At 37.1% G+C, this 15197-nt stretch overlaps 1 protein-coding gene across 1 annotated transcript in view; it reads right to left on the bottom strand.

Annotated features, from left to right (window-relative positions):
• The window catches only part of SYNE1 (spectrin repeat containing nuclear envelope protein 1), a 285161-nt gene that overhangs the window by 233854 nt on the left and 36110 nt on the right, over positions 1–15197 (bottom strand). The window contains exon 2 of the mRNA XM_069010651.1: positions 7775–7836. Within this exon, the coding sequence (XP_068866752.1) occupies positions 7775–7836 (62 nt within the window). The remainder of the gene's footprint in view (positions 1–7774; positions 7837–15197) is intronic.

Raw genomic sequence — 15197 nt, 5'->3', positions numbered from 1 at the left:
GTGAGGTTTGTCTCTTGAAATTGACACTACAGCAATGAAGAGAGGCGGATTTCTTACAGTGGGCAATTTAGGATATATTTAGATTGAAGGGTAAGTGAGATTTACAGTACCCCGTAATTCTGGTGCCCATAATGTGCTTGTCAGACACCCTGTGTGAGCATAACACAGCTCCCTTACAGCTTGTGTGCTATGGTATCCTTACTCACAAATCGAGGTAGGGGTCAGAATTTGTCTCATCCCAACATGAAGCCAGAAGTAATCTGGAGTTCATCTGCAAAGCAAGTCTGGGAAGCACTTCTGGTTTCTCCAGTGTATAGCTTCACATTTTAGTTAAAACCTCTGATCGTCCAAGCCAACCTCTTGCTCTGAACTACCCTCCAGTGGTATTGACAGAAGCTACAAAAACTATATTTATGCCCCAACTGAGGCTTGGTACTACAGTAAGGCAGTGAAAGTATCTCAAGCAAATTAACATCTACAGTACTTTCTACTTGAATCAAACACTGGTTTGGGTAAAAACAGGTGAAGAGAAAGCACTGAATAAGATGAGAAGCAGCAAAGAAACCATTAAGCACCAAAGTTGGTAAGACCTCCTGCTCTGAAGTGTGAGAATCACAATTGTCCTTAACTCAGCAGGCTGAAATGTACTTTTAGTTGCTGGAAGGTGGCATAATTACAAACACTGCCAGTATTTAGCAGCACACACCATGTCTGCTAAACCAATAAAAACAGGAACAACCAATAAAACAGGATCTTACAACCAATAAAACAGGAACAGAAGGCAGATGCGACACCCGTGTCACAAGGTCTCCTGTATAAGATCCCTCTAATATGGAAAATTAGTTAATTATATAAACTGCCAAACTGTGCATTCTTAGTAATACACTTTTTAATATAATGTTTTTCACTACCCTGAAGATGTTAATATCTAGTTAGAAGGAGGTTACACTCACCTTTTTTTTTTTTTTTTTAACTACACTGGGCACATAAGCTTAGAATTTACCCTATTATTACTATTATTATTTCAGTCACTCTCAGAAATATGGAATGAATATTATTTCTAGTGGTATATATGGAAAAATAGACTCTTCTACACAAGCCTGGATATCAGTCTTATTCCCTGTGCTGATATATACACTGGCTGATACTGAGAAGCTCACACGTATGGACTATTGATACTTGAAAGTTTTCTAGCAGATCCTCCACTGATATTAACACATCTTCTGTTGGAATGGTTAAATACCTACTCCTTGGATGCATACATAATGTCAAATGAAGTGAAAGATGAAGGTGAACACTGATTACTTATTAGCCTCCAGAGAATAAAGGTTTGGATTTTTTTTTTTAAGCTATATTCAGTTAGAATATATTGAAAACTTTTTAATTTAGTGACTCAGGCTTAACAACTATTCACTTAGTTCCTTAATGCACTGCCAAAATACTAACTGTAAATCGGCAAAAGCAGAGAATGAAAACTAACTTAAATTTTTGCAATTTTAAAATGTTGAATGTACTCCAGATTTTGGCTTTTTGCACATAAGTGTGTAGCCCTAGCAATACAACCAGCTGCAATGATACTAATGCACTCTATTTTAAGTGCTGGAAAGCCTGTGCAAAGAAATACCTTGTAATACTAAAGAAAAACTTTCAATTATAAACTCTTGAACAAAATTCTTTGACAGAACTTAGAATATACTTCAATGAATAATGAGACATTGAATCTACAACTTGTCACGTGGTGCACACTGATTTCAGGTGCCTCAGTATTTGATTAAGCTCTTCTTCAAGCTTCTACAAGGAAAAAAAAATAGCAAAATAAGATTAACGATCTGCTACACACTGGTTTGCATGAATTCTATTACAGACTCATTTATTGCAGTTTATCCAATCACAGTAGTGTGGTTTATAGTGACAATGATACCTAGGAACAGCCATGTCCCAAGCAGGGAGTCACACTCAGTACAAGTAAATGTGATCTGTAGGAGGAATATGAATTAAATGAGAACAAAGCTTCAAGGTTAATAAACTAGATTTTCTTCACATTAATTATTAATTTAAATAACTGTATTTAGAACTGATCATAAGTGGGAACTGTGGAAGAAATGCTTTGCAAAAATTTTTTGCTCTTACAACTTGTCTAATTTGCTGTAGTTTCCAGGAAATATTCTGACTGGCTTAAAGGATTGAACATTGGTACATATAGAAAAATATTTCCCTGACAAGCCTCAAAAATTTTTTTTGAATAGACCTGCAATCTCTAGACATTCTTCCTCTCACAAAGTAAAATAAGTTTTATAAAATCCAAACTTCAGATACGGAACAAACGTGTATTTGCTAAGCCATGCTTTTATTCCAACACTTTTTCTTGCATTTAATTTCTCATTTGCATCTTTGCTCAGGAATATTCTCCTCACATTCTTTACTTAACTTGTCTAATGAATAAATCATACTATACAAATAACAGCATCTGCATCATAATGAATGCCAATGCAGACATTGAAAATTATTTTTGCTACATTAATTTCCAAATAATCTTTCAAAAACTGCTGAAAAGATGTGTGAAAATCTATCCACATGCACAAACAGGAACAAATCTCTGTAACAACTGAATTTGTCTCTGCAAGGAAATATATATTAGAATAGCAAGGACAATGTGAAATTTCCATTACTCTGTAATAGTTGGACCACCCCTCTGCCACAAACTAATTCCTAAATCTATAGGCATGCAGGTTTTCATATTCCTTGCTGTTAGTGACTTTTTGAATTAGTAAAACTGAGGGACTCAGTCCTAAGTTTTACATTATTAATTTCATCACATAAATTAATTTAGGATTCACTGTTTAACATTAGAGGCTACATGCAATGCTAGGTAAATCATATAGAAACTGTTGAAGCAGAAATCTACCAGTCAGATTTTCCTCATCATGCAGTAAAGGTGGACAGTAGCTTGTATTTTTTCTGTGTCAGTGACTAAGATATTGGAAGCCTCTATCTTCACATTCGAAAAAGACCAAAAGGATCAGACTGAGTTAAATGGTGAAAACTGATGAGCTTCATGAAAGACCAAGTTACATTTTAAGAACAAGCTAACATCATGGACAGACCTGTGTGTGAGAGCTCTGTGTCTTGGTATACCTTTTTCTTCCTTTCTTTGCTGTAAAAGATATAATTTTGCAGTTCCAAAAGTTTTAATGTGAGATTTAATGCTCAGGTGTAATTGAGCATTATATAAATATTGCATACATAAAATAAAAAATATTCATCCATTCTTAGTTTTATTTTTAATTGATATCCATCCTCTGCTTTTGTTTTTTAATGTGTGCATCCTCTTAATGGAAACACAACATTAATAGCAATTTCTTTCAGTAAGTATTTGTTGTTCACTCTATCAGTTTGTTTACAGCAATACTTTGGTGAGTACAAATACTAAAATTATCCCTCTACCTGGGAACTAAAACGTTATTTGATTGAGTTAAACCAATTTACAGTCTGTGTTTCAAAGCTTTGAAACTACTGTCCCCCCAAACTTTCAGGAAAGATGAAAAAGGCAATAAAAATCGCATGCCTCTGCTGTTTGAGAAAGTGATATAGTTTTCATCTTTACTCATCTAATCCCCTACCTCAAAAATTGACATAGGTAATGAAATGAAAACTATTTAAGCAATTGCTGTTCTGAATGCAAGTAATGCCTCCTTTTTGAAATATATGGTGTAAATTTGTTCTGTATTTTAAATTTAGACTTTGAAAAGATGCTTCAAAAGATAGAAGCATACTCAAATTACGTCTATACTTAGAAGCTGAGATTGAGATGAGGAAGGACAGTTCTACAACCACAGAAAAATATGAATAAATTATATGGAATCAGAAAACTTCTTGTCCTGTTACACATGCATATCTTATTTATCATTAGTAGAACTGCACAGATGCACAAAAATTCAACAGGATGGCCAGAAGATAGATCACATTCATTTCATAGACTGTGACCCAATTTCTGAAAGTCGCTGGCAGAGAAAACATATAATTTCCCGTTGATGAGTCTCACCAGATTACTACTCAGAATCAGAGAGCAGAGACAGCTGGGGTTAGGGAGACAGCAGAGGGACAGACGCAGCCTCGTGCTAACAGCTCACCCAAAATGAAGCTGCATTACACTACCTGCTAGTTACCATACTTGCAAGTCTATCCTCTCTATTCATGCTCTCTGGGTGAGAGCACCAAGGCTGTTTCACCTCCACCTTTCTTTGAGTTGTCCCATAATTTAGCTTCTGCTTGTGAAAGAATGTCTATTTGAAATAGGAGAAATAATTTCTAAAAGGTAGCATTCTATCATAAGAGTGAGAGAATAAAAAATTCCACCTGTCTCCTATTGTCTTTCATAAAATTCAATGCATAGAATCCTAAAACCACTTAGGCTGGAAAATAGCTTTAAAATCAAGTCCAACCATTAACCTTACAGTGACATGTCCACCACTAAGCCATGTCCCTAAGTGCCACATCTGCACCTCTTCTATATACCTCCAGGGATCACGAATCAACCACTTTCATAGGCAGCCAATTCCAGTGCCTGACAACCCTTTTGGCAAAGAAATTTCAGCATTCAATTTACCTGGTTTGTTCATTCTTATTTATTTGTATCCATATTCTCAAACCCATTCTTAACTTTGCAGTTAAAAAGCCAAAAATAATTGGTTTAATGTATTTGATAGCCTCAGTTATTGAATTAGTTTGTTTCAATTAGAGCACGACTTTTTAGATGAAAAACATACACTAAGATCTTAAAGATCAAGAGGGAAGAATTTTTTACTCATAGCAAACCCTGACAAACAACCACATCCTGCTTTATGCTCCCAAGCTATGAATTGTTCTTGGTTCTATCTAAAATAATCAAATCACTTCTGTATTTCTATTTCTTTCAAATCACTACTCCTCACAATGTGAGAAACTGCTTCTTTTTAGATCCTACTTTCCTCTACTCAACCAACACAGTGTAAGGATGACAACTCTACCGTAGAGTTTCCTTTCCTTTGCTACCTCTAGAAACACATCTTTCAAATTGCTACAGTGAAACCCCATCAATCTTTGCTTAGAAAACATTAACTTCCCCTGCTTTTGAGGTTTGATGCAGTACTTTTTTTTCAAAAACCCTCCAACTCATTTATGATGAGATATTTCTTTAGATAGCCATGGTGTTAAAAGCTACAGAAATCTTAATTATAGTTTTCACTTTTCTGTTATTTCCTCCTATTAATTTTTCCATTAATAATTTTATGAGATTATCAAAAATGGCAGTGAAAGGAAAGAAACCCAAATTTTCCAAGAGTAGCCAAGAGATAGAGAGACAATTTGAAGTTAGTCTTAATATTGAATGCAAATACTGAGTCAAACTCAGCACAGTTTTTCTGGATCAATGGTGAGACACAAAGGCAAAATTCAAATCACCTTGCCCCCAGCTACCCCTTTTTCCCCTGGCTCAGCTTCACTTCTTCACTCCCAGTTCCTTTACCCCACAGTGGTGCAGCATGTATTGCTGTTTTTCTGCTGTAAGTTTGAGGCCAACACTTCGCAGTGCTCCTTGCTAGGTACCAGACTAATGCTCCACTTTTTATTGGGCCAAAGATGAGAGCAGAATGCAGACAAGGCTGCCTAAAAGTGGGTATCCTTCCAGGAGTTTTCCTTATCACATTTCAAAGGCTTACACACAGTGGAGATGTTACAGATCTCCAGTTTCTTTTGAAACAAACAAAACCACAACCTTACAAAACTCAAACAGCCTAAATATTGAAACTTTGAGGTACAAGTCAGAAAATGAGTGCAAGGGAAGTCCTGGGCACTTCAGAGACCCACCTGCACTTCCTACTGTTGTGATTAACTCAAAAAACATATTTCCACTTACATATTTCCAAAAACGCAACTAACAAAATTTTAAAAGCTTAAGCTTTAAACCTTAAGAATTTGAATGGCATGGGTCACTTCTGTTGAGTTTAATTTCTATGAACAGCGCTTCTCCTTTGGCAGTGTAACATTGGAAATGGGAAGCAGAGCCAGCCAATCTATAATCTGATTTAGGCAGTGAGGAAAACGTGCTGACAGCCATCAATAAAAGTATCGCAGAAACAACTTTCCTGCTCAAGCGTGAATTTACACAAACCAGTTACTACAAGGAACTAAAAGGTACCTCAGGTAGCTGAAAGTCAGGGCTGTGGCTGTGTAACTGCCTGGTTTGAATGTATTTGATCAGCCTTTACAGTATCAGACCCATTAAAGAATGACACACCTAGATCATGCAAGTCAAAGGGTTCATCTGAGTCCTCATGGCCCAAAGGGACTAGCACAGCAGGAAACAGTCCCAAATCCCAATCCAGAGAAAGATCTCTCAATGAAGCTGCCACCACAACTTTGTCTCTTCCCAAGTATAAGTCTGTAGACCAGGAAATTGTCATGATGGGCGCACACACACACACACACACACACACACACACACACACTCGTAATACCTAACAATACGATATTGATAACCGACATAACAGTTCTTCTTTTCCATAATTATCAGATTATTATTAAGGACACAATACAACTAAGAAATAGATGAACATGAAATAAGAGTTATTTTTCTCCTGTGAACCTCATTTGCAGCCCTCATAGCTAATCCTTTAGCAAGCACTGAATGCCTTTCAATTTCAGTTGAAGTAAACAGAAAAAAGAGTGCTTCTCTGCTGGATGGGGGGCTTTTGCAAATTAGTTTAAAGACAATACGGGGACAGACCTCAGTTCCAGTGAGAATCCACTGTCAAGAAGTCCTGAAGATGACTTTGTTCTTGCACTTGAATTTTACAATGCCAGTGTAGTTAATTTCATAGTAAGTCCTTCAAATACATTCCTCAGCAATGCAAATAAGTGCTGCTGCTCTACCATACTGTCTCATTAGATCAAATCACGTGATACAGAAGGGCTTCCTGCTTTGCTTGGCTCATTTTTGAGGGTATTATTAACCAATTCCTTCCACAAAAGGTAAACCAGTGCTGTTACAGATATTCTTCGCTCAATTTTAATGATCATTCACCTCCAGGCTTAAAAATACACATTTCAAAAAGCTTCTCTGGAGTTTAAAATTTTAATTTGTTGTACTAATTGATAACTATGGTTAGAGCTGTGTTGTGTGAAAACTTCAGGAAATGCCAAATTGAATCTCACTGCTTATGTTTTCATATAAAGTACCAATTGTAGCTTAATACTTCTAAAACTGTGTATAAATCCCAGTCTTTATGCTTCTAAAGGCAAAAAGAGGAGTTTTAAGTTTTGTTAAGAAGAAGCAACAATAGTTTCATGACAAATCCCACAATGCATCAGATAATTAATTCGGCACTGGATTAATGAAGCACTATTTATGTCTGTAACCAGCTCATTACATCTCTATCAAACTACAGACATGACTTAAATTTTATTTGAATATATTGTGTGCAGTAAGTCTAATATTTCTAATTTCATAGAAATCAATTTCAGACATTTCCTCTGGCTGAAACAGCAGGTACTGTGCTACCCTTCTGTTCTGGCCAAAGAAGCTGGGTGGTTGCTTCTGGACACCACTCACACTTCTGCAGCTGACCACTACCATGCTGAGATTCATCTTCAACGGTGTACAGATGATGAGGATCCTTTTTTAACTTTATGAAATACTGCTCAGAGAAAGCTGACATATTCTATACTCCAGGGCTCTACAGGCATAGACTAAAAGGCTGGATTTTTAAACAAAGTAAGTTTCAAACCCCTGTGTTACCTTAGCCAGATGAGTATTGATCCATTTTGTGAAAGTCCGTTTCTGCACTGACTCTTGCTCATCTGAGAATAAAAGGAAATCAATTTGATTAGACATCACTGGATATGCTCAGATTTACATGACGGAAGAGTAAAATTCCCTATTGACAACAAATGCATTCTGCCCTTGCCAGAAATTACTCTATATTTTATTGAGACAGTCAATTTTGCTTCCAAATACTCAAAACAAATACTTCATATTTTTACAATAATGTTCTCATAATTGACTATTTGAAGAGTTTCATGGCAAAGTTCAAGTCTTAACAAGCCAATAACAAGAAAGACACCATTTAAAATCTGAATGTCAAGATAAATCTGAGTTCTAAGTCCATACTATACTTACCCAAGGTCTGAGCACCTAGAACTTCTCTATACTTTTTAACTAGAATCCATGTCTGCAACAGCCAAGCTGCTTTTAGGCAGGAAGTCAGCTAGGGACTTAGAAAAAATACTCTTAGCATGTGTATTTGAAAATGTTTAGAATGTTGAATTAAAGACTTGAAATTGTATTATCAAACTTATCTGTCCTCTGGGAGATCCTACCAGGAAGGAGCCATTAGCTAGTTCAGGCAGTTTCTCCACCACTACTTACCACCTCCCTTAGTCCTGTCTCGAAGCACTTGTCTGATTTATAGTGAATTTCCCTGACTGTCAGATCGTCCCTGCGGGACAGCTGCCAGATGCACAGATTAAAATAGCTCCCAAATGAGCTCCTCCAGCTTCAGCAGCAAGGGTCACAGCGGTGGAGGGAAGAGCATCACAGCACTATAAGCAATCCACAAAGTCCTGTCCCTTCCTTGTGGTTAATCAGTTTTGACACATGGAGTAATTTCGCAACAGAGATATTCAAGTATTTCTGACAGAGATTTTTCTTTCAAAAATAGGAGGAAATATCTATTTCATGGAAAACCAAATCATGTTATTACTGTCATCAGCTCTGAATGAGCACCTTCATTTCCCAAAAGAAAATTCAAATAAATACAATTGCTGTTAAATATTTACTTTCCATAAGAATATGTGCATATCCCAAAATCTACAGATGGAGTATCTAATTTTAACTACTGCATTTGCCAATGACTTGTGCAGCACTGAACAGCATTTCTCCTATTCCACATCTGTAAAATTAAAATGGAATATTCCTTAATACCCATTAACATTCTGGAATAGCAACTTCTAAGCTTGCTGCATTACTAACAATAAGCTCCCTGACTTACACTCATGCAATGCTGCTTCACAATGAGGGTACATAAAGATAGAAATCACCACACAAAATTCATAGGTCAAAATGTTATTGTCAGTGGGACAGTGATAGCTCCCTGACCATATACAAGATCCCAAAAAGTGTCTGTGCATTATAATTCAGGGATATTTTCTTTATATACAAATAGTATCTCACATATAAGAAATATCAGAGGAAAAAAAGATACCTCCAGAATCTATTGCTAGACTGTCATACTTTATGCCTAAGAAAGTAATTTTGCATTCTTTATTTTCCTTTTGTATCATTGGGCAGGTGGCCTTATGTAAGTTTTAAAAATGTATTACATTCTCAGAATCTACTTGCTGCACTCATGGGCAAGTTATGAAAAATATCACTAAGATACTGCACCACGCTTCATTCCACACTGACTGTTTTTGGCAGGAAGGTGTCTTGACTTTGTATGTGACAATTGTTTCTACATTCTGAAAAACAGACTTCTCACTGCATGGTTCCTAACCATGAACAAGATGCCTTCCTTTTGACACACAGTAAATGTCAGCTGTGCTCTGAAATTACATATACAGGCAGCCAAATAAATTTCCATGGAAGTACTTGCACACTTCTTTTGGGTTGTGTGTGAATAGGTGTAGGGATAGAGATCACCACACATAGAATTAGTCCAGTTCTGCCTCTCTTCACATCTCTGTAACCTAAAAAACTCCCCAGCAACTCTGAGACAAGGGCATGCCAAAAGAAGTAAACCAGGCCTTCAGAAGTCAAACTTCTCATCAAAGAAATGAACGAAAATGATTCCCTAATTTGTTGTTTCAGTGCATCTTGATTATTTAAGAACAGCCTTCTGACAAAAACTGGAAATCAAAGAACCAGCTTCCAGCTCCTAAAAAGACACTTTACCAGAAGAAGTCATACACAGTTTCAGTCATATCAACAAACAGCAGAAATAGCCTTTCTACATAACCTGTTTCAAGGGAAATTATGTGAGCAATACATTCCTTACAAGCCAAACTGGAACTACTAAGCAATAAAGTTTCCTTGGTTCTAGCACTTATTTTGTATAGGCTTAAACGGAATAGATCGTACCACTGTAAAATCCATGTCTGAACATAATACAAGCAGTGCATTGATTTTAAAAATTCCATTGTAAATATGCTTTGTACAAATTTATCTGGAAGCAATTGTGTTGACTAAATTCTCTGCACAGCTACTGCTTATCTATACCCACAAGATGTGTGTGTCACACAGGTCCTTACACTCTCCCCACCTGCAAGGACTGTCAGCTCCGTACTCGCACCACTTACCCTGCTGGCACCGAAAGAATTCAGGAAGCACATTCCGCGACAGAACATTTCTGCCACCAGCACCTTTATAGCGAGCCATAGGCACTGCTGCTGCTGCTGCTGCTGCTGTGGATGCTGCTGCAGCTTCTGCCCCTCTCTCACGTGCAGCGCTTCTTTAGAATACAGCCCGAAGTAATTTTTCAACAATGATCCAATTTCTTTCCCTCACTGGAAATGCAGGCCTCTTGCAAAAATCCCTCCACCATCTCTTATCAGAGAATTCAAATGAAGCCAAACCTTAAAAACATCCTTATATGTTCTTGCAGAGCTGCAACAGCCAGACAAAGCCAGCTGTATTGGAAGCAGCAGTTCTGCTGGTCTCACTGCCATCATCCTTCTCCACTGTTTTTCTGTGGAAAGATTTTATTATCCCAGCACCAGCCAATCCGCTAGCAGAAATCTCTGATGTCAAGAGCTTGAATAATTCATCCAAGGGCCGTGACAACCCAACTACACTGCTGATATCCTAAAGCAAAAAGATGTGTGGCTGCAAAAAATGATGCAGCTTTCTCACCAGTGCTTTTATAACAATATAGTGCTCAGTAAGTAAAAATGGTTGAATGGCACAGACCTTCTTCTCTAGGTCACACATATAAAGGAAAACAGCTCTTAAAAACAACTAGTTTTTTGTTCACTGCATACTCTAGGGAGACAGGAATGTCCTTCAGCTTTGCAACTGAAAAGTGGAAGCAACAGCAAACCACGAATCTGAACAGACATGTAGGCCACTTAGCTTTGAATAATGTATTTGATCTGTGGTACAAGGGGCATGAAACATATGTAAGGATGCTGAGAATTTTTGGAGTGTGCCTAGATCAGCCTGAAACATACTCAAATTTCTGATAATATGCAGTACTTTCGATTTCATTACATCAGAGCACCAGAACATTTGAACAGATTTTTTTTTCTCTGGCAAAATGAAGGCAGATAGGAAACATTTTTTGTGGAGATTCATATGTTGTTCCCCTACAGGGGCCAAGAGAGTAGTAAACACTATTGAAATGAGAAAAAAAAGGCTTTTATTATGCCATTATTGTAAATGTATCATTATAGAGGTCAAATTAAAATTTCTGTTTCTGTAAAACACAATGACTCTGACAATATCATTCTGCATCTGAAAGAAACACTGCAAGAAAGATACCTTTAATCAAGTATCTTCTCTTAATTGGCTGGAAATATCTTCATATTTTTACAAACCTTTTTGCTACTAAAGCATCAGCAACAGACTGCTTTTCTATAATAATTTTTTGATTAGGCAGAAAAAGACATGTAACTGGTTATATTTACTTTCAAACATTTAGAAAAAATTATTTGGATCAAGAACACAACCAACTATGCATCTTCAGACAGTTATAAGTATGCTGATTATGTTGATGGAATGTTCATCATGCATACTTTTTCTAAGGTCTGCTATCATGCTGACAGGTGTGTACTGTGCAGCAGCAGACGGCACATCAAGCACCTGGTGCTTGGGGATGGGACAGCGCAGGGTGGCAAATACTGGGTTCTGCTTAAGGCAACAGAAGAAGGAGGCTCATGCACAGAGTGAGAGTCACAACAGAGTCAAGTTCACACAAGTCTAATAAAAGCATCTTGATTGATTCTCACAGACTGAATAATGTGAAGATTTGTTTTTTCTTGCTTTAGTGAAATTAAAGTTCCTCCCAGCTCCTCATTTTCAGTGTCCTTTTTTTGTTTCTTTGGTTTTGATAGTTCTTCACTACGAACACCGAAGAACTTTTTGTTTTACTTTGTTTTCCAGGTTTTTTTTGTACTGCTAAATCAACATGGAAGTATAGAAAAGTGTGCCAAAACAGCTGCAGAGTTTCAATGTCACTTGAGAACACAACACAGCACAGAAAGCAGAGGACAGTACCTCACTGAAAATTTTTTTTGATGAGGAGTATGGCATACATTCTCTAAAGCTTTCAATAAGTTATGTTATATAACAATTTCTATCTTCATTAAGGACAGCTTTAACTTAAAGCAGCTATAGAAAAGCTTGCAGAATGAAAGCAATAATATGGGGACACTGCCTATGAAAAGGGGCAGTATTTTAAGCTACATCATCTAATCTACATTTCCCTAACAGATGGATTACCCCAGTTAGTAATACTGCACAGGGCAATGCAACTTCATTTCTTGTCCTTTAAATCTCCAGTTGATGTTTTTCATGGGACAATTCCAGGAAAGTTTCGTTTTTTTAAAAAAAGAAACCAACAAACAAATTAAATTCGGTGATATCTCTAAAGTTTATATATTTTTTCTAAGCTGCTAGGTTTGATAGTACCTCTATAGACTTTAGGATGAAAGAAAGGATGAAAGCAAAGAGGGAAAAATTGTTTTGAGCAGCCATTCCTACTCAGTTGACAATAAGACTTAGCAGTACTGATACAAAGAATGAGAATACATACTTTAAATGCCTTATGCATTTATCTTTTTTTTTAATGTATTTTAAGGAGAAAGACAGGATTTGTCAAAGTGCAGCTCCTGGTTATGGGCTTCTACTGAACGTGCTTTATCAGAGATGGTGAGATGGTCACAGTAACAAGACCATTTATCTAAATTTCCATGATTTGGGATCTAGGTCTACACATCACTCATAGCCTGCTCCACCACTGAGCACCACTCTGGTCCCCATCAGTTTCTGCAGGAAGAAAATCCACGCACAAGGGCTAGAAGGCAACCAGTCATCCTTGGCCAAACCCTACTAGAGAAAATTATGGGGGTCAGCTCTCAGGGGTTTTCACAATTTACAGGTAACCTCAGTACAGTCCTTGGGGAGCCAAACGTTTTATGTCATTTGGAAGAGTGGAAATAGAGAAAACCCACACACATACTGGTGGAATAACTACAGGAAACTGAAGTATGGAGAAGCAGGCTCACATCTGCAGCAGCACCGCCTGCTGCATCACGTGCTGCTGCACAGCAGCTGGCACACAGCTGAGGACTTTCTGCTCTTACTGTCTGAAATATATTTACCAAATATGTTATTTTAAACATTTCTTATTGATTTCCTGCACTTCTAAGAGAGAGAAAGTGTCCATCTAGCCACTATTTAGAAAGATATAAAGAATTATTCCATTTATGATCCAAAGAAGGTTGCATTTTAAAAAATATCTGGTTAGAATAAAGGACAAACTGAACAAATCAATGTGTCTTCTTCTGTTCTCAGTCAATTTATTGCAAACACAATCAGCAATCAGGCTCTCTGGAAGCACATGCTGCGGACTGTGCAAGCAGATTAATTTTTGAAATCTGGGGAACCAAAAATTTAGCCAGCATCAGAGAGTGTGTGCTTTAACTCAGGCTGTTGGCTCCACCTCACAGCAGCACTTACACTGTCACAGCATATGTTTATACTGGGGGACTTGGGAGACTTCCAGTCCTTAAATCCAAGGTAAGGCCCTGCTGTGCCCATATTCTCATGACCATGTCAAATGTTCCTGAGCCATCCAGACTCACATTATCCCCCACTTTCCTGCACTCTGGTTTTCAGAGGAAGGAACAGAGCATGAACAGAGCACTGTGCAGTGATTTAATCTTGATTCTTAGAAGCCAGGACACAGTCTGGACATCACTGCACTGCCCCTAACTTCTCTTCACTTTGATCAGAAAGGCTTCCCTTGTTTGGAGAAACTAATGAGAACAACATGATTTCTGCAGTGGATTGGAAGATATGTCCAAAAGGTCATTTTTTTGACTCTGTGCATCATTCCCATTTCCTTGCAGTACACTTGCTCCTATTTTTTGTTTTGGGTGACTAAAAATAAACCAAACTGAAATTAAATTGCTATGCACCATATTTTGCCTGTATGGGCTGCATTTTGATCTTCTGCACATGTAGAAGCAGAATGCATCCATAACTAATCAATGAATATATTTGCATTTTATGTTTACTGTGTATTTGCCTGTGCTGCTGCACTACTATTTTCATCTCCACTGCTGTGTTAATCTCCATGTGATATAAACATGTTACTCATATATGAATCACTTTCATAGTATCTGCACTCAACTGAATACAGTCAGAAATTAAAACACCACCATTTAGAAAACCATTATAGGCACACTTAATTAATTTTTAAAAGCAGCACCCTGAAGAAGATATTAACAAAAATCAGGATACTCAGCATTTGAGTTAATCATGTGTAATGGTTTCAGCTCGTCTGAAAGATTGAGGATTTGCTGCTCTGCAGGTGTCTGTTTACTCACCAGCTTGGCACAGGTGACAGTGAACTTAAGTGTTCATACACACATATCTTTTCCTGCACCAACAGGTAAGGTGAAAACAGCTTGACATAACTAATCACACTCAACTTGACATTTTTTCTTATAATTACTTATTTTCCTTAATTATATACTTAAAGAGATGGTTTGGACGGTGAAAAATCAAATAGGAATCTAGAAAATCCAGTGAATTTCATTAATAAGAATAACTATCCTACATAGCACTCCTATTTCAATGTATTCAATGCTGGTAAGTAGGAACACCAGTTTAAAAATTGATTTTTCTTAAGACTTTAGTATTTAAAGACATTGATGAAAAATCATTCTCTTGTCTATAAAATACCTACTACAGTAGCATCTGCAATGACCATAATTTTAAAAAAAAAAAGGTCCTAAACAAATATACTGGGGGTTTTGTTACAGCTCATTGCAGCTCTGCATCTGGCATCATGTTGTCATTTACATGTTTTACAGACATTCTTTCTATTGACATAAAAAGCTTGTACATTATAACCTTTGTGTGCTGTTGGTCCCCTCCCTTAGAGCTTTTAATAAAGTCAGATTTTAAAAAAACACACATGCCTCATTGAAAAGAAGTC

This window comes from Aphelocoma coerulescens, chromosome 3 (genome assembly GCF_041296385.1).
Source record: "Aphelocoma coerulescens isolate FSJ_1873_10779 chromosome 3, UR_Acoe_1.0, whole genome shotgun sequence".
In the NCBI taxonomy this organism is placed as follows: Eukaryota; Metazoa; Chordata; class Aves; order Passeriformes; family Corvidae; genus Aphelocoma; species Aphelocoma coerulescens.
This window is presented reverse-complemented; position numbering and strand designations above follow the sequence as displayed.